We start from the raw sequence: 21,189 nt of genomic DNA, 5'->3' as shown, positions 1-21,189 counted from the left end.
TGAATGCCTGTTAAGTCAATGAAGTCACGGCAACTTAAGGGAAAAAGTGGCAGATCTGATGCAATTTTCGGGAGACAAATGATGGATTCTGGGATAGTTGAGGCAGAGTAAACAGTCTGAATTTTTTCAATATGCCAGACCCCATGTGGTCAGAGTCAGAAATTGCATCTAAAAATATCTAAAAAGCTACAAATAGTCTCAGAGTGCTGTTAAAATGTAGGAAACATCAAACCATGATGAAATTAATATGTTTTTTGAGTCTGAGGGCGCGGTTGTCCTTTAACCTTTTCTTCCTTTCTGCATTCCCTCCCCCATAAACGCTATACTATTTGTGTGTGTATATGTGTGTATATATAGAATTTAGATGTGTGTGTAAAATATTTACTGAGTATGCTGCATTTTTTCTTATATGTTTATAAAACATTATTTTCATCTTCAGCATCATACATGCATCCATTTGAAAAGGTAAAGAAAACTGTTTTTTAGTCTAAAATGCAAATCGAGCCACAGAAAACACTCCAAACAAAAGAAACCACAACATCACCCGAGACTTTTAGTGCTTTCATTCTTTTAATTGGTTGGATCAATTTGAAAATGCTATATTTGCTATTTTCCTTCTATTGTAGTCTCCAAGGCAGAGCATGAAAATAATCAGTTTGAATCAGTGTATTCTACCCTGGTTAACAAGTGAAAAAAACGTAAAAAAAATAAAATAAAAAAAGAAGGTGGGAACTAACACCAACAGACATAGTAAAAAGGAACTATCTCACTGTGAGGGAAGGTTAAACCAGACATAACAAAAGGATGCAAAATAATGATTGAGGGGTGTTGCTTAAGGAAGAGAGCAATAAAAGAGCTGGTTAACAAGAAATGAAAGGCTGAGCAGCAGACGACTGGTTCCAACTGCCAACAATTACAGAAACAGTGCAAGGGACAGGAGTGTACAAACTCTGAAAAGGGGAGGAGTTTAAGTAACTAATAAAACGCAAAACCAATAATAACAGTTAGTTACAAAAACTGGAAACAATGGTAACAATTATTATAAGTACTGGAAAACAAAAACAATCAATAACATTAGCTCCAAAATGATATAAGTGCAGTGTAACAGAATATATGTTCTTCAGCAAATGGACTTAGACAAGCATTTTCTGAAATAACATACATTTGATTGCAAACAAAAAGAAGCCAAATGCAACAACAAGAATATATAGCAGTAAATGTATTGGATCAAGAAAGAAGCCCAATATGGCAGCAAGAATTTGAAACAATTTATTTTTTAACAAGCATTTTGGGGAATAAGATAGAGTCAAAGATGGTGGTTGAGCAAATTAATAATGCTGATGATAATAGTAGTAATAAACTGCTATGATATATGAATACAGTCTCCATCTGTGTCAGGACAGTGATTCACTAGTTGGTGGTGTTGCTTCACAGCGCTTTATTCTCCAGTTCAGCTTCTATCTGGAATTTGCCTGTCCTCCCTGTGTACACAGGGCTGTGTGTCAGGAAGTCCAGTTTCCTCTCACATCCCAAAGGTATGTGTGTAGATGAAGTGGCATTGTTGCAAATTTCCTGTAGGAGTGTGTACCCATGTGCAGCTACCATATGGCTATTTCTCGCAGGGATGGGCTTCTCCTATCAATTACCACGAATCAGATGAACTAGGTTTAAAAAAAATCAATGGACAATATCCAGATTAAGAGATCAGGGTAACTGTGAATGAGATCATTTAAGTGGTTATGTTCACTGGGACCAATCTGCAAGTGACATCACCGAATACGCCTCCTAATAACTTGTCCTGTCTTGCCCCATGTAACATTCTGGTTTGATATCACCTCATTGAAGACTGCAGTCAATCAACGAGGACAGATATTACCAGTTTTATACATCATATTCTTCAGAAAATGCATGATGATGCAAAACCTGTTTTTCTATTAACTTTCTAAGTAAATCTAACTTAAAATAAATGTATATTTTAAAAAAGGCTATGATTTTTGGTACTTTGCCCCTCAATATTTTGGGTTTCTCTCTGATTCGCAAGCATGGGATATTCTCCCAAGAAACTATCCAATATGACCTTCTCCTTAAGTTCCTGTATTATACCATAACCCTGCGGCCGAGCAAACAGGTCCAGTAAGTAGCTTTTACCTAGTGCATGCCCGTAACTCTGCAATGTACTGCTACTCAAATGAATCTTTGGATCAAGATAACGCGCATGACTGGCCTCCAAAAAGTTGAAGAAATTATAGTTTTTCCATCACATTAAGTCATTTGACTTTTTCCCAGAGCTTACAAACCCAACCACATAGAAATAAACGGCAGTTATGCTCGCCAGTAGAGTGCTGAAAAATAAAGTATTACACTGAAAAAAATTAAAAAAAAATACAAGTATCGTTTTATTTAACAGTCGTTCGCACTTAATTACTATAAAGCAAATCTATTCTTACTGTTTTCCTTGCCTGCCCCCTTGAGGCGCAAATAATTACTGCGCTCTTTTCCAACACCCTCGAGCTCATTCAACACGGCAGGTTCTAATTGGCTGCTTGCATTTTGAGTTATATTTTCTCTTCATAAACCTAACGAAGGGGCGGGAGGTGGCTAAACATGTGAGGGGCGGTGTCATATAAATAAGATACTTGGTGGGGCGGGGAAAAGGGCAGGGCTTAGAAGTTGACTGTTTCTGGTGTGGTTGTTCAGTATGTTGTTTACCGCACTGTTCTTTTGCAGCTACTTAGGAGCAGATAACTGGTGCTCCAGGGACTTGCTTGCATTTCGGACACTTGCTTGGAGCTTTATTAGAAGATGCTCCTTGTGGATGTACTTCTTAGTGGGATTCTAATTCTTATTCACAAAAAGCATTTTGGTGCATTATTAACCTGGAAAAATCCGCCACTTTCTTTGCAGACTTGAAAATTGTGTGGAAGCAAGGATCCCTCTTCCTCTGCCAATAAGTTTGGAATACTGTTGTGGGTTTTGCCCAGGAAACTTGGTGGGTAAAGCTCATTTCCGTTAAATCAAAACTGAGCTGTGACATTGACACAGAGTCATGCCAACTATGTGGGGAAAGTAGATAGACCACAGATGCACATGTTTTTCTTTTGTAATTTAAGATGTGGAGTTTTCTGACAGGATTTTAAACCTTTTAGTCGATGTGGCATTGGTAAGTACAGTGTGTTAGTTGGTTTGCTAGAGGCTACAGTGGTATTCAGTAATAACCAAAGTTGTTTTGCGGTGGGGGGCGGGGGGTTCTTTCTTGCTTAAACGACTTTTAGAGAGGAGTGATATACTGCTAACTAGCGGTTTCTGTGCTTTACTGCAGGCTTAGTATTCCTTTCTCACTACAGTGTACACTGTACAGAGCAATTATTAACAATAATGTAGTTGTCATGCTTTACTTTGCGAAAGACTGCATCTAGGAGTATATTTTTTCCAGGCTGGGTCGAGCTGTTTACAAAATGAAGACTGTTATTAACACTTGTACATACATGGTTTTCTTTCTTGCAATAATTGGAGTAGCCTACTGCAGTAGTGAACATAAAAAACAAAATAGTGAAACGAGTTAACAGTGAGCGACCTGCCTTTGTTATAATTTAAGTATATTTTGGTTATCTTACAGGTACTAATCTGTAAGATAACCTATTTTTTTATGGCTTTGGTTCTGTATAAAAGTGATTGCTTAACCCCTTTCACTCACCACTAAGTTAACATGCAGGCGGTTGTTTGCTTGCTCGAGCTAGTGTGGTTTGATAATCACAGCTTTTCTTATAAAGGGAAGATACTTTCTTGCTTCTCTATTTCACTGAGGCTGTGTTTCTTCCTCTTTATCCCCCATCTTATGCAAGGCAAAACTTGTTACATCGTGGAGGTGAGATAATGGCTTACTTAGCCTAGTCCTTTGCCTTTAATCAAACTATCCTTCGCAAAGTTTAGTTATGATATACTGCTGTATGATCATAAGTGACCTGCCAATTAGTTTTATTCTCTGGAGGTGCGAGTGTTTCCTACGGATAGCTCCCACTGCTACAGAATTTCACTTGTAGACTTTGGATATCTTTTTTTTTTTTCAAAAAACCTTCCCCCTATTAAAACAGCAGACTTAGAATAACAACAGTAAAGTAAAAATCTAATTAGTCCAATTTGACCAGTAGTTTTATTAAAATATATAACTAAGCCCGTGAACAGTTGGCCCAGTAATTACACTTTCCGTGCAAGTTGTTGGAAGTACATCACACGTTCAAAATACGGGTGTAAAGAAATGCACCTCCAAATGTGACTCAACCTGCATACCAAAAGTATAACCAGTTGATTATGATTTGAGAAACTCTGTCATAATTTTCTGTAATGGCTGTTGCTTTCCTAGCAGCACACGCTTAGTTCTACCTCAGACAGAGGGCGGCAATAAGCAAACTGTATATTCCATCCTGTAAGGAAGCTGTAATAAAAGTTTAAATATTCCAACCTGGAAACCGTTTGCAGGATTTAAATTTGTTTAGAGAAAAGGGTGCATTTTTCCACCCGAATTTGGGACGCATTGTAGCTGCTTAAAATGATCTCAGTTGCAATTAAATCTTAGGTATGTATATCTGTTTTAACGGGTTGACACACATCCTCCAGAGGTGCAGTAGTTATGGGTACATGTACCAAGTGCAGCACGATGTTTGGAGGGCACTTCCCCTCATGTTGCAGAACCTGTCTTTTTATAATTGTAATAACAGTTGGTGAGTTAAGTGATAAAGCAAAGCTTCTTCCCTTTGACGAGCCCGGTTTTTATCTTATTTCCCCTGCAGCTGTGGGCGCGGTTTCGATGACTGACAGGCTAGATTGGCGCTCCCAAAGCACGAGATCGTGCACTGCAGGACTGAATTACTACAATGATAGAAGAACTAATAATTTCAAACAGTGTGCTAGAGTGCCAGCGTTTTAATGGCAGTGATTTAATCAAGCGCGGATTACTGTGTATGCATGTTAATAATCTTCAGTCAAGTACTCCATTCAACACTGCATGCAGTCAAAGGAACAAATAAATTAAATGATTGCATACAGTAATGCAGGCAAGCTATGTGTTTGAATATGTAGATATGCGATGTTTCAATGGTGAAGGGCGGTTGCCTCTCCACCTCCCTATGCATTGTTGGTACGTGGTCCTGTTCTTTGTACTGCACCTGCAATGTTCATTGTTTACATTAATTTTTGTATATGTGATTTTGTTTGTTTCCTCTGAGCTTATCTCCCTGGGCCTCTACTGAAAATGGACATATATCCAGTTAAGAGTTGCCCGGTCAAAAAATGTAAAATAAATAAATAGTCACATGTATTCAAAACACTTTTTTTTAAATACCTCTCAATTGTCCCCTAGTTTTTACGTAGGATTCATAATTTTAGGAATACGTTTTGCCCGGCTCCTCCTAAAGCTGGAAATGTTCCCAACAGTTGATACATTATAGTCAGTAAACACTGGTGACATATGGACTTTTTTTTTCTGTCAGCTATTTAAGTTCAAGTCCCAGTACTGGAAAGCAGGCGTTTGTTGAGATTTATTTGTATTGGTAGAGCATCATGCCTCTCAACGCGTTACAGTAAGAATGCTGAGCAATGCCCAAACCAACAATGAATGTTGTAAAAAGCTCGTATTAGGTTACAGAATATTAGGGGTTTGCATCAGCGAACTTTTTTTTCCTGGAGGATAATAAATCTGAAACTTTGCGAAAGGGAGGTCAAAAATATGGTGCAGAAATGTAGTCATTCTGTGAAATTCTGGACAGTTGAGAGGGGGTATATGTTGAGTGTTATTAGGCATTGTATTAGAACATTACCCACCGCGATTTTCGCGCAGGAATGAGCGTGGCCTGCATGATTGACAATATACGGCTGAGTGACAAGCCATGCAGATTACCCAGCGACCTGTTGAATATTCCATCCGTGACTGTTTGTTGCCGTTCTCCACCCTCCCAAATTTATTTTTAATTTTTCGATATACAGCAGACACAGTGTTGTCGTTTTTTAAATACGGCCATTCCAAGCTAGTCACTGAGTGTCCTTTAATTAGATGTAAGGGCAGGTTCAAGTATTAGTGGCACCGAATGGCAGTATGTACGCAGTACTTTGCACCCCCAACCTAATGTTGTGCTTTAAATTGCTTATGCAGCACCCCCACCTTTCTTACTGAACATGGCAGTCAGTAAATAATGACGCACATTTTAGTTTCACAGTTTGCATTCTTTTGAAGTGCATGCTAACATAAAACTTGTAAAGCTAGCAACTTTCTAGGTTTATAAACGCAGTACTTAAATCATCTCCCTTTGTTTAGTAGTTTGCACTATTAGGCTTAGTTCAGATTTTGAGCGTTAAAAGATAGTGTCAGTGTTAACAACTGGAACTGTACTTTTAAACGTTACGGTTCCAGATTTGCACCTCTTATCTTAGTTACCGCAATCCACTGTCACTCGAAATAAATGCAGTCAGACATTACAAATAAAAAAAAAAAATCACATTTTGAAAAATACATTATCTGCAGACCAATAGAATGATATTGACATTTGGTTTTGTATTAGAACATTACCCCACGCCGTATGCATAGTAGCAAGGACCGCCCACCACTTTGCTCATGAGGTGTATTTTGAAAAGTGCTTTGTATAAACATGGAAAACACATCCTCAGAAAGATGAGTATGCTAAACGGGCGTAATTCACCGTCGAGTTCGCGCAGGAAAGGGCGTGTCCGCCGTGATTGACATGCCGTCGGGCGTGGCTTGACAACGGCAATCTACCGTGATTGACACAACGCGCTTAGTGTTTATTATGTCACTATAGATTTCCATTGAATAATATACTTACTGATGTACCTGAAGGTGTTGCGTTTAGTATTTATCGCAATCCATTGACACACAGTGCTAATACACTCAGTTTTTTTTTTTTTTTTTTTTTTTTTTTAGTTTTGTTTCTTTAACTAAGTACTAACAACGCGGATGCCATTGCTTTCAAATCAACTTTGTTTCAAAATTGTTTGTCATCTCAAAGAGCTGAAGCAGTCGATCTTGATGAAGGGTCTGACGAGAAAAACTGACTCCATTGGGTGCTTTGCTGTCTTTGAATTTGAAATAGAAGTTGTAGTAGATTTGTTTGCCAAATAAAGATCTAAGTTTGATTTGAATGCAATGGCATCCGCATTATTATTACTTTGTTTTTTGGGTTTGTTAATTCTTTATTTGCCTTCGGTTATTGAGCGTTGTAGTTTGATTTGAAAGCAATGGCATCCGCATTGTTAGTACTTAGTTTTTTGGGTTTGTTTGCCTTCAGTTATTGAGCGCTGTAGTTTGATTTGAAAGCAATGGCATCCGCATTGTTAGTACTTAGTTTTGGGGGTTTATTAATGATATGTCAAAGATAGGAATGTATTGCAAGGTGGCGGTGGGATTTTAATGCAAAGATATGATTGCAAGGCGGTGGGCGCGGCAATCTGCATGCTCGGAGCCATGGGCGTAGTAAGCAACATGCTCGCAGGCGGGGATTGGGAGGAGCTTACTATGGCGCATCTGGTGGGTTAATACGCTAAACATTATAATTATTTCAATACAAAGCTTTTTTTCTCCTTTGTTTGCTGGTACCAGGATTTCCAATCTGCAGTGATCAAAGGCTTCGCTAAATTTACATCTTAGATTAAATAATTTGGCAGAACGTGTACAAATGCGGTACTGAGCCAAACAGATTTAACTATTCAAACGAACTCAGAATATGCTGCATTTATACAAGCGTAGTACACCATTACGCTGAGAATTACAATTCTTTAAAGGGGAGGGGGTGCGAACACATAGTAGGCTTCACGTATAAAAACTATTACACAGACTTAAAATTCCTATTCTGTAAAGGTGCAGGTGGCGACCTTTCTGGGAGGTCTTTTTTTTTTTTTTTTTGCATTTATTATATTTATTGTCCCACTGCCTTAGAATATTGCTTGTTGCTTTATCTCCAGAAAAATGTTTAAAGAAAGGTGGGGGGTGTAGGGGGGCAGTTACTGCACAACATTATACCAAAGAAAGGTGGGGGGTCCACGGGTTATGGGTCCGGAGTGCAGAACGGGAACTTCTGGGTACTGCATACATACTGCCCTTCTGACCCACTTCTTACCCTACAATACAGTAATGCAAGACTAACTACAAAGTGGCAGAGCAAGTCAGACACCCAGGACATGTGGTGGTTTCGAAGGTGCACTTGCAAATGTAGAAAATTATAACTTTATTTAGTCTCTGTTTAACATATTGTATACTAAAAGCTGTGGTAACTGTAGTCAAAGAGAACTTAAAAAAGCATAAAGCCTTGTTACAAGTATTCACTGGGGACACTGTATAATCTACATGGCTTGTCACTCGGCCCTGTCAATCATGTAGACCCCGCCCATTCCTGTGTGAAAATCATGGTGCGGTAATGTTCTAATACAAAGCCGAAAATTCTTTGTCATATAGGGAGTGGCACCACAAATAAATATTGGATGTCAAACAGCTAAGAAACAGTAATAATTAAAACAATACAAGTAAAGAGATCTGCCATGTGCGTTTCTGCACTGAGAACTACAAAACAGTTTAGGTGTATGTTACATAGATTAGATAACACGCAGTTGCAGCAACGCATACATTCAGCTACACTGTTTTCCATATTCTATTTGGTGACGTTGGGTATCTCATGTTTTTTCACAGTAAGACTAGCAATTACAGGGAAACCTACAATAGTGGGTGGGGATTTGGTGGTCCTTGGTACTGCGCATCTGGTGGGGTAATGTTCTAATACAAAACCCATTACTGGATGTTTGTGTCTTTCGGCTTTTCCCAGTTAGGGGGTCGCCACAGCGGAACTCCAGTCCGCTAATGATTGGCAGTTTATTTTTACGTACCGGCTAGCCAGGCCTGATGCACAACCTTCAACTAAGGTACGCCCATTCACGCATGTCTCCACGCAGAAGACGTGGCTCTAGCTGAGAATCAAACCAGACAGCGTTTTACTGTGAGGCGATAACGCTACTGCAGCAAACACTGCAAATAGCTGTTGCAGTAGCGGGCTCTATCACATGCTGTAACATGCCAAATTTTCACAACAAAAACATGCTAGTAGCTAATTGAAAACTTAATTTTGTATAATGCAGTAGGGAAGTATTTACGGTATTGTCTTAGAAAAGGTACTCTGCGCAGAAGTGGGTGTAGCTTCACCGATTGCAGGTGACACGGGCATGTTGTGGTATGGAAAAGACTACCCAAAGACTTTGTTTTATAGTACCCATAACATTTTTGTGTGTTAGAGGAGTGGTGAAGTACTTACTAATTGGTTGTGTTCATTCTGAGAAACTGGGAAATTTCTGCTGAGTGCTCAGTCTAGGATAATGGTTGAGATATTTTGTGTATTTGAGTGGCTTCCTGATAAGTCAGTCAAAAAGGATTCCCGTATATCGTTGCTGAGTAGCATTAGATACTGAATTGCTGTTTAATACCCATATTTGATGAGTAGCAAATGTTATTATAGTAGTGTTTTGGAAATTGATAATGTATTATTGACCAGCCATCTACAGAGTTTAGTGACCTTTTTCTTTTGTTTGTTGTAGCCCAGAAGTGGTTTTATTTGAAAATAATCTGCATACGTAATCATGTTGAGATGGGCAAGTCATAAGTTATCATTGTAATGTAAATGTTTTAATGCAATATTCCTGGAAAGCAGGGTATACTAGTGTTTCCTACCGGTGTTCTCTACATATTGGTATCGTTGTACTTGCTATAATATTCCAAAAGTAACCATGATTGGAGTGCAGTAAAACTCATTCAGACCATGTTGTGAATGTAGGAATGCAGGTAATATTGAAGTGTATTAACCCACCAGATGTGCAGTAGCAAGCCCCGCCTGACACATTGCAATGTAATTAAAATTCAGCATCTGTGCCGAAAGCAACCCAATGTTTTACTGTAGACATTCTCTACCAAAAAACAAATGTTTTACTAGGGGCATAAAACTAAAATGCCTGTTGTACATCACATTTCAGTCAATCGGGCAGAGTTCACACCACAAAACTGTTTCTCTAAACGATACAGTTATTAACGGCTGAAATTGTTTGTAGTACCAGCACCGTTGCACAACACCTGTTCAGCAGGGTGGCGCAGCACCCCGACAAGGGGGTGCAGGGGGACTTGCCCCCTGAAAAAGGAGAAAGTAATAATTTTGACGAGGATGGAGTTCGTTGTGTGCATGGATTCCGTGTCAATCACGGTGCATTTACATATTGAAACTCTGCCCACTGCCTTGTCGATCAAACAGGCCATGCTCATTCCTGCGTGAACTAACTGGTGGGTTAATACACTTCATTGTTGCTGGAATGCATACACCTTGTCAGTTATCCTTTTTGTTATGCCTCAGGGTGGAGTTTACTACAACACATCGTGTGTCCATGTGATATTTCACGTGTGAATTAAAATTAAAGGGGAAAAGTCTGAATACAAGCACAGTTGGGCTTTGTTGAATTTTCTTAACCCATCGGCCGTTTCGTGCAGGAATAGGCTGGTCAGATTGATTGACATGCCTAATGGCTGTGATGTAGCATGCAAATGATGCATGATTGACATGCCATGCAGAATTACCTTAACATCATGAATAGTCATTGTTTAATTGTAGTTTGCCTTTTTCCTCAAGATAGTGCAGTCTAGGTGTTGGTATATTTAATTGGGGGGGTCAAAAACAGAGAAAAAATACTTCCAGTCTTTTCCATACCACGACACGCCCATTTAACCTGCAATCAGTGAGTGAGGCTACTCCCACTTCTGCGCAGACCGGTCTGCAAGGTACTTTTTTAATACAGTACCTTGTTGTGTCATTTCAGTTTGCAGCAGGTAAATAACTGTCATACTTAGGGGTATTTCATAATCTAAACACCTAATGAAGCTAGCAAAAAAGCATCTGCCCCCTTCAGACAGACAAGTTCCTTTGCGGAACAAGTAAACCCTATAAATATAAAAAAGTCATATTCTGATCTTTTCTAGAGTTTTAGTTTTATGCCTCTGCATTTCAAAAGCTATTATTTTTCTAATGTGTTATGCTTTAAAATATCCTGAATGGAGGCTCCCTGGCTGATGTGATTGCTCTGTACAACCAGGGTTTAAATCAGCCAGGGTCCCCCTTATAATGATACAGTGGTGAGAAACAGTACCGTCTATTTAATGGTTTCAAGTTAAAGTACAGTGTTAGTTTCCTATTTTAGTTTTACTTTGCCTGGCAAACAGTAGCAGTTTGTCTTTTGTTGTGAAAGTTTTGTTAGTAACTGTTTCTCACAGCAGTTTGTAAATGTTATTTTTGAAAGAGTAACTTATGTTTTTATTGAACAATTCCAAGAAATAACGATCCAAGATGGTCTTCACTGTGTCCTGTACAGGGTGTCCCTATTGTTAAAGGTATGTTCCTATTTTCAGGCTTGATTTACCCATTCAGGCACTTTTCCAAAACCCCATCATCGCACGTGATTTTTGAAGCTGTCTAATGCACAGAAAACCACACTACTTGATCGACACAGTAGTGTCAACAAGAAAGAAGGCACACGTGTGTTATTATTGTTATTATTATTATGTAATTTCAATACTCTCCACGTTATGTCTCTGGTTTGCCTTTCTCATTTCAGCAACCTTCCCAGCCCTTTCTCTAATTGACCTCAAACTGCATTTGGCATTCCCACCTTTCCTCGATACATCCCTGCTTTCTGCTTCAGAAGTATCACATCCAGGGATATCTACCATCTGCTTCAACAGATTAAATTTGGTAGCCCCCCCCCCCCCCCCGGTGTTGACATCCTTCACCCAGGGTTCATTTATCACTGTTGAGACAACATCATAACCCCTTTAAAATTTGTCTACACTTCATATTATGTCTCATATCTGAAAGAATGCCGTTGTGAAACCACTCCCTAAGAAACCCAATTCTCCACTCCATCAAGCTTTCAGCCATTTCTGTACTCCCTACCCTAGGAAGGATTTTAGAAGAATTACTTATTTGCAACGCCTTCAATGAATCAACCAATACCACCGTCTCTCGAAAGCAACATAGCTTTTGGTTTGGTTGCAGTATATCCACAGCTGTTGGCAAGTGACAACATTCTTCTTGAAGCAGACAAAAGCCCAATTACTGGAGCTATTTTTTATTGACATTATCCAGAGCCTTTGCAGTTGTCCATCAATTAGTTTTGGGCCATCTCACTGAAACATGCATTCGTTATGACACACTGCCATGGTTCAAAAACTACTCTCTAACCACCACATCTTGGTTAATTTAAATTCATTAACATCTATATCAGTCCCAATGCAGAAAGGTGTCCCTCAAGGATCTATTCTGGCACCCCTGTTCTTTCTCTGTTTACATTAACTTACTTCCTTTTGACTTCCCCAATCTTCCTCTCGCTTTATGCTGATTACATGATCCTATTCCACTCCAACCATTCTGTCTCTTCTGAACTCAAACTTCAGGATAATTTTCATGCCCGTATTCAGTGGGCCATTGATAAACAATTACTACTAAACTCCTCTAAAACAAAAACAATGCTTTGACCACTAGGCAAAGGCTCACTTCTATATCTCTAGGTCTCCAAAAAAAACCTTTTATCATCTTAACCCAACTGAAATTTTCACGTTCAAATACCTAGGGATTTGGTTTGATCCCTTCCTAAATTTCCAGTTCCCCATCTACTACAGACACATACACAAAAAGTCAACTACCTCCTGTTCTGGGTTAATAGGATCTTCCTTTTTCTTTCCAGACCCTGTAGAAATGCCATAGGTAAAGGTATCTTACTTGATCAGCTAGAATACTGTTTCCTGCTAATTGCTGCAGCTTTTAAAAGGAATATGTTCAAATGCCATTTGGAGATTCGTCACTCTGTCCCCACTGAAAAAGCTAATTGGCTACCTGTGAAACAGTGTGCTGACTTCCTACTTGCATCTCAGCTATTTAAACTTATCAAGAATGAGATGTTCACTCCATTGGCTTCCACACTATTCAGAAGTGCACCAACATACAACCTTGGACATCTCAACCGATTATGTCACTCCTCCAAGCCCCCCAAACTAGGCTTCACTGCGCAGACCATGCTTTGTCAGGCTTTGATCCCAAACTGTTGGAATCTCTCCCTTCTTTCTTAAAGATTATCTCTCTTATCCCATTTCCATTCACAAATAAAAGCATTCTTCAAAACTTTAGGAAAAAGCAACTGCCGTCTTTCTGGGTCATCTGACTTAGCTTCTTTATTCCCGTCTTCCTTCTACATACCTTGCTCTGATTTCTATCTTTGATTGTGATTTTTTTTTTCAGCATGCCAACTATGATTTCAATGTATAATGATTAGCCGTTTATATCGTACTGTCCCACTGTATTTTATATTCGGTTTGACTGAACTTGCATGAAATTGATCAACTGCATCGTACTTGGGTAAATGTGACAGGTCTTTCTTCTTTTATTACTTAGGAAGAAGAAAAAGTCTTAGTTTACGGCAACAATGCAGCTCATAAAGTTCCTTAAAAGGCGAGCTTTAAACCCATTTTTACTTTATAAGTGTATGTCACTCACACAGTGTTGCTCTATTTTTGTCCATCCCACATTTTCACAAAATACTTCTCAATTCTTGGTTAGTCAGTTAAGGAAGTAGGACTGTGTAAAATAGCCAATGAGGAATGAAGAACGCGTTCCAAGTTCACAATGATGTATTTGGTGTTCAGGTCGGCATTTAATGTGTTTACTGTTAGTGGTAGCGTTGTTGCCTCACAGCAAGAGGTTCTCCCGTTCGATTCTCGGCTTAGGTTGGGAGTGCCTTCTGTGTGGAGTCTGCATGTCCTCCCTGCAGTCGAGTAGGCATTCGAAAGACATGCGATGAATGGGCGTGCCTTCGTTGAAGGTTGGGCGTCGGGGCTGGCAACTCAACACCATAAAAAAAACAACTGCCGATCATTAGTGGACCGGAATTCTGCTGTGGCGACCCCTAACCGGGAAAAGCCGAAAGACATACAAACAAGCAAACTGTTAGCATCTTCTTGTGTATACTCCTATGTCTGTGAAAACTGTCCTGTACAGGGGCAGTCCTTTTAATGAAGCAGGTGAAAAACAACCATACCACAGGTTCACTTGTCAACATCACTACATGTGAACTGATGGCTGTCACTCGAGTGCCTAGGACAGAGCAAAGAACATGCCTGTAGATATCTAAAGAGAGGGAGAGAGAGAGGTTTTTGTAAGGGATAGTTCAAATAATCCAGTACATAGGTACTGGGAGTCCACCACGAACCTGCCTTAACATTCTCAAGGCATAGAACATCTGCTAGAAGAAACTGCTGTGGATAAGTTGCTGCAGGCTTGTAGACCTAATGTAACTGGAATTTTTATATGCACTACATATTGGCATACTTTGCTCAGATAACTCCGTCCTGTAAGTACTGTAAATAGGGTCTATGTTAAATCATCGAACGCGTAAAAAAGCGAACTGTTAGTGTGTGCTCAACAATATACTAAAGTTGAAAGTAACTTTGCTACAAATATGCTACATAAATAAGGTATAAGATAAAGCTTGCTTAAATGTAGAAATAGAGTTTAGCAATATGTGATTAGCATCCATACTAAATGACTGACTTGGAAAATAAGAAATCTGCTGAATGGACATCTTTCCTTACAGACTAAAAAACAGGATGTATGCATTTAATTGTCAGTGAGAGCATAAATGTAAAATCTGCTTATTTAAAGACACTGATACAATGTGTTTCCTTCAAAAAACATGATTTTCTGCACTTATCAGCATTTGCACAAGAACAAATGTTCTTATACAAAGATCCAAATAGAATACTAAAGACAAAAACAGGATGTTCACACTGTCAGAAAAGCTGGCCTCTTATAAATTCAGCAAAAATGTGACAGGACATTGTTAAACAAGGAAGCTTAAAAATAATATTATTAAATCGGCATCTGCAACAATCAGTATTGCTTCAACAGGATGAGCAATTCTCTAAAGTAGAATACCAAGAGGAAATGTATATGTGTGTGCATGACTAAAATTGTATATAAAGATCTGTATTAATCCATTTATGTTAGGGGTATTGGTAGGGACACATTTGTCCCGAGGTAAATGTTATAACATCCATGCTGATTGAGAAGTAAAGTAGAACAATACCTAAAAGCTGTAACATTAGTACGTGTGGTTTGTTATAAAAAGCTATTTGTTACTGCTCTGAGTTGGGTGCTGCAAAGTATGTTCTTTTATCAGTGTACATTCTGCAAGCTTCTGTGTGCAACAAGACTGTAAATGCAACTATAACCAGACTTTAATTTCAGCAGAATCCAGCCAGCAAGACCGAGTGTCTTAAGAAGACTTCAAATCCATCACAGTATGCAGCACCATATAATTTTTCATTCAACAATGATGATTTATCGAATCCTTGTAAGCGAAAGCTTGCAATCTCGAAATCTTATAACAGTGATTTTTTTTTCCAAGGGAAAAAAATCGCAGTTCCACAAAAAAAAAATTATAAAACATTACATAAAGTGGGGGGCTTTGCCCCCCCACTCCCTATGTGGGGGGGAGTTGTGCCCCCCACACCCCCTACTTAAGTATTCCAACTCCGAGATCGCACTACAGTGATGAAAATGGCAAAGAAACCGAAGCGGCCAAGCAATTTCTTTCCCAGGGAAAGAATTCGCTTATAAGCTGTTTCGCTATTTTGCCTTTTCGTCCTTTCAAGTTTGATCAAGATGCATTCGACAGAAGGTGTCTTCGATCATTTAATAGGAACCCTGTAAATATTATACATATTTCCACATTGCTTGAAGTATTGTAAATGTTGTTGTTTCTTGCTACCACTTTTTTATCTGTTTACATTTGCTATGCATTTTTTTATCACATGATTTATTTTCACTTTTGTTATCAATTTATTTTATTGGATTATGTACTGTGCTCCTTTGGAGCCAAGCTAGTGGCTGAAAAGGTCAGTTGACAAGTCTGGTTACCAAATTTCAGATAAACAGAAGGCAGTGCTTTCACTCAAATGAGGTGCTAATTTGATTTTCAGCTGCAGGTGGTGCTGTTGACTTAGGCAGAGTTGTCAACCTTGGGAGAGTGGATGTACCACAGTGCTCACTGTTGGGCACACTCCCTTTTGGTGTCTTTTTCTCAGGCCTTTAGTCCAACACTCCTTACATGTGAATCCTAAGTGTGCATAATTGGTCCAAAAGCAATGGTCTCAAATTAAATGTTAATAAAAAAATTAGTATAGTTAATTTTGGTAAGTAAACCATTTTCCCTGTGCCAAAACTCCAATCAGACTCTGGTATGAGAGGTCTAGGAGCTCTTGCTAATAATTCCTTACTTTGTAACCAAGTCTTACCAATCCTTACGAAATCCTTCCGTGGGCCACATCTAATTTCCAAAGGTGTGTCCTCTAGATCCAAAGAACTCTTAATTCCCCTTTACTCAGATCTCATAAGACCCGGTATTGAAGATCTGTGTCTAGCCTTTGAGCCATGAAAGATCCAGCTCTTCTGTTCCTTCTAGAAAAAAACATTTCAGCAAGTACCACATTGACAGGATAGTTTCATATCCTAGCATATATCCCACCTCTAACTTTCACTACATGTCAAGCAGAGTAGCACCTTTGTGATTTTTTAATATAAACCCAGATAATTGGATGGGTGGCTTCACATTCTCCCCACTCTATATTGTATTGTCTTCCTTGAGACTGGAGGGAACTTTCAAATGCAGGTTATTGGCTGGATTTGCAGTGGTGTACAGACTGCCTACTACTTACCTATGAACATTTTGGAAAAAAAGCAAAAAAAGTTTAGTTTGAATTTAGTAAGCAAGGTAAAGTCAGGGTATCAGTTTATTTTAAATTTGGACTTTAGGATGAAGGCTTGAAATACTGTGCATTTTGTTTGATTGCATGTATTACATTAAATGTACATGTCCAACATAACTTTTTTTTTGTTTTTTGTAACTAGGTGATCTGCATCAGTTTGAGAACATGATGGCCAGCAAGCGACAACTTGACTACGTCGATACTTTAGCTTACACCAAAGTACCACGACTGGAAAAAGAGACTGAAAATATGCTGTCCGCACATTTGTACAAACCTAGCTTGTTGGCTAGATACTCTAAAGAGAGCCCTTTAAATTACAGTGGTACATACTTAACATATCCTCTTAACAATTTGGATTCAGAAAGCCCACAGTTGTCAACAGAGTGGAATCCATTTGCAGCATATGTGCAACATACCCATAATCCAGTTAGCCAGCGTGTAAGCTTAAAGCAGCACCCCAATAGTAGTTTTCTGTACAGGCCTGATACATTGACTCCTAACCAAGATTTCCAGCATTCTGTAACTGAAAAGGGCATATCCAGTTTGATTAGAAATGTAAAAAATGTAGCAGATAACTGGGGCAACTTTGCAGAACACCAAGGACTTTTAAAACAACATAAACCATCCACTGATGTGATGAATTCAGGGCCCACTCTAAAACCAGATACTGCAAATACTGCACTGCAGCTACAGACTTCAAGCCATCACAAAATTGCAGTTCCTAAGCCTGTGTACGGAAACTGTATTTGTTCAGAATCTGGTTGTAATTCAAAGTCTTGTTTATCCATAAGCAACAATCCAAGTGTGAGGTCACAGAAGGTGGCATGGAATGCACCTTCTTCTGTTGCTGCTAGACCTATGTTTGTGAGTGAAGTCCAGCAATCCATCAACCAACATTGTGGTGCAACTCCGGCACTAGCAAAAAATACCCTATGTGATCGTCTCTTGCAGCACACTCGTGGAGAGGGACTCCATTCTAAAGATTCTGGAAGAGGAACGCTGGCATGTGCATCACTACAGTATGACAAATTTGCAGCTGTCCAAGTGCCATCCCCAGAAAGAGGGTATTCTCAGTTGCACAATGGTAGTCCAAAGAATATCCCATCCCCATTGGTGGAGCCACATAAACTTTCTGCTCATCCTGTGACAGTTGGTTCACAAATGATGCCTCACAAATCATTGTGTCAAGAAAAACTGCCTGTTTCTAGACATGTTATACCTTCACAGATGTATACTTGCCCTGCTGGAAGTCCTGTACCCAGCAAAGATTGTAATAACTTTTCTCCCATGCAGTCTGCTGGTAGCCGTGGTTTGTCATTGAAAGAAGATCCAAAGCTTACTGCTTATCTTGAGCAGCAGAGATCACAAAATCATTTAATGAGGTCTTCTGATTCTTGTATGTATCAGGCTTCTCTTCCACTACCTAGCTCTATGCATGTTCCTGTTGTAGAAGCAGGGTTACAGAAAAAAGACAGTACACTCCCAAATCAGTCTGGATATAAACTTGACTTGTTACTGCAACCTCCTGGTTATACATTTAGTTCACCTGAATTCCCTGCTTGTAGGCCTCTGATCCTGTATGATACACATTCAAACTTGTCAGTCGACTGCAGTGTGCCAAAAGTGCAAGGAGGTTCTCCAACAAAAAATGGTGGTAGTGCTGTCCAGGTAAACAGCAGTCACAGTGCCTTTCAGCCTGTACATTCAGAAAGGAACATGAGTGCAGGTTCTGATAAACAGATAAATACCTTGAGGGAAGAGCTGGATGCAAGGTCAAGATTTTTTAGACAGGCATGTACAAGGTCTGAATTACCTACTGTATCTGAGATGGAGTGTAGGAAGATAAAAAAACAAGAAGTGTACATACCTGAAGTTGGAAAACAGTCCCAGATCTTGGAAGAATCTCACAGTAAAGCAAGGCACAAACAATCTGATTCAGTCATTCCAATAATTATAAGTGACAGTCCAGAAAAAAAGGAGATAAACTGTGAAAAAAGGGTTAAAATGATGCAGCCTCTGCTGGTCAGTAATTCAATTGCTTCCCAACTGAGAGTAGACTGCCTATCTACTGATGGAAAATCAGTGCCACTCCACCACTTGGAGGGACAGAAAAGTTACTCACCTCCATCACCTCCCATGCCAGTAATCAATAATGTGTTTAGTTTGGCTCCTTATAGATCATATTTGGAGAAAGCTTGTTTAGCGTCATCACCAAAACAAACCGAACAAAAGGCAGATGGCGAATGTTCTGCCATAAGGACAAGAGGCAGTGTGGAAATAGAGAAAACAGAATATAGTCCGGATAGAAGTTCGAGATTACCTAAAGATAATATTATACAAACCCAAGAAACATACTGTAGTAAGGATTGCCATTCAAATAGTAGCAAAAGGATGGAAAAATTGTGGCAGGAGGAGAGCGGAACAAAAGCTGCTCAGGGCACAACAAATGAAAGGAACGATACTGGTGAAGAATTGCACGCTTTGAACTATTCTTTGAAAAATGTCAGAAGTGGTGTTTTTCATGAAAGTTGTGATATGAGTGCAAAGACGTCAAGTGGAAAAGTCACAGAACTAGACCAGGATAGAATTTTAGATCTTAGTTTAAAAAAAACTGTAGACAAGACGGTAAAAAATATTGCTAGCATGAAGGGGTGTTCGAACCAAGAAGAAAATGTGATGATAAAACAAACTGAACATAATACTGCATGTAATGATGATAAACTTGAGAAGCCCGAAAAGTTGGACAATCTAAAGGAAGTGCACCAAAGCTTACCTTTTATCAATTCCCCAGATAAAACCAATTTCCAGAGCAGTGCATCTTTTTTGTTCAAAAAATTTAAAATTTTGAAGTCTGCTGCTGCAAAGGTTGCAGAAATCCCGCCAGAGCTGAAAAAGACCATAGAAGACCCAAGGGTGGAGTTATGTGCACAGGAAAACTCTCCAGCATTAAAATTGACATCCGGCAATAACAAATTTGCTGTTAAACAGAATATCTCTCAGGGATTAAAATTTTCAGGAACATTGGTGTTACCAGGCATTGCTGCAGCTGTGCCCCTGCTGCCTGCTATTTCTAATAGTTCAGCAGCACATGTGGAGTCTAGTACAGGGTTGCCAGGCAGTCATACTTCAGAACACAAAGCCTCAAGTCGTTCTTTTTTACATATGCACCAGACCCTCTGCAGTATAGTTTCAAAGTCTGTCTTGCAAACATCTCCAGATGTCTTAAAGGACTGGTTACAAAAACTGGAGGCAGAAACCAAAACCAAAGCACGAGTGAAATTGTCAAAACACAAAAATGGTTCAGATGTCTTAGAAGCTGTGGACACTACCAAAGGAAAAGATGTATGGTTACATGGAAATGTGCAATCCTTCCTAAAAAATGTTCTGTCTCAGTTAGACAGTTATATGTTTTTAAAGACATGCCCTTTCCCACATGTGATAAGAGCTGGAACAGTCTTTATTCCAATCTATGTAGTGAAACAGAAGTTGTTCCCCAGTATACCTGCTGTACAAATCGATCAAGTATTGCAAGAATATAAAGTAGAACTTCGTCCCACAACCCTTTCTGAGGAAAAGCAGCTCACAGATTTACAGCTCAAGAGTTGTCCTTCTAAGCTGAAGAAGCTGCTTTCACTGAAACAGTTGCCAGTTATCTACCCAGACCTCCTCAATCTCTACTGGTGTGACTGCGCCAAGAATCGTCTTGGTAAGTAGCCTAGCTTGTTCTGTCCTGTTCTGTTTTTGCTGTGCTCACCCATGTGATATAGCTTTGCTACGTGATTGTTTTACAAAAGCATGACATAGGCTAGACAGCAGAAGTTCTGCAGTTTTCACTGTTGGTCAATGTCTGCAGGTTTACATCCTGAAATGAGCCTTACAGAGTTCAGTGAAGTGCTGTAACTGTCTTATGTGAAAAACTTCCAATACGTTAGTCATTAAAGAAATCATTGTATGAAGAACACATGAATTATCCTGAAATTCTGCATGAATGAGCCAATAAATGTTTTTTTTTTTTTTTTTTTAATCCATCTGCTTTTTTGCCCCTTTTGTACTGAAAATGAATCTAGACCATGGAACCTTTGCAATCTAATAGTCGTGTTTCATAAGGGTACTGTCATCAATTGTTTTTTTTTGTAGAAATCAATGTATTTTTTTGGGGGGGGGCAGTGTTGACATGCTCTTGTGTCAGTTTCTTTGAAGTAAGGGTATGTAGCCTATCTGTAGCCCAAGCAGTCCTAATTCGGTTAACAGTGCCATAAACAGGAAATCCAGAGACCTGAGCAGTTGGCTGCACATTCCTGCTCTGTTCTACCTTCGTCCCTAGGAAAACAAATTGGTTGTAGGGC

At 39.2% G+C, this 21,189-nt stretch overlaps 1 protein-coding gene across 2 annotated transcripts in view; it reads left to right on the top strand.

Moving 5' to 3' along the window:
• Positions 1 to 2,682: 2,682 nt before the first annotated feature.
• The window catches only part of CCHR7.PART0H15orf39 (chromosome chr7.part0 C15orf39 homolog), a 49,905-nt gene continuing 31,398 nt past the window's right edge, over positions 2,683 to 21,189 (top strand). The window contains exons 1-2 of one of the 2 annotated variants that reach the window (XM_044077240.1): positions 2,683 to 2,989; positions 16,986 to 20,549. In XM_044077240.1, the coding sequence (XP_043933175.1) occupies positions 17,009 to 20,549 (3,541 nt within the window). In that variant the 5' untranslated portion in view covers positions 2,683 to 2,989; positions 16,986 to 17,008. Of the gene's footprint in view, positions 3,161 to 16,985; positions 20,550 to 21,189 lie in introns of both variants that reach the window. The other variant, XM_044077241.1, reaches the window with a different exon arrangement.

The sequence above is a fragment of the Protopterus annectens genome, chromosome 7.part0, assembly GCF_019279795.1.
Source record: "Protopterus annectens isolate FY-2018-M chromosome 7.part0, PAN1.0, whole genome shotgun sequence".
NCBI classification, from domain to species: domain Eukaryota; kingdom Metazoa; phylum Chordata; order Ceratodontiformes; family Protopteridae; genus Protopterus; species Protopterus annectens.
This window is presented reverse-complemented; position numbering and strand designations above follow the sequence as displayed.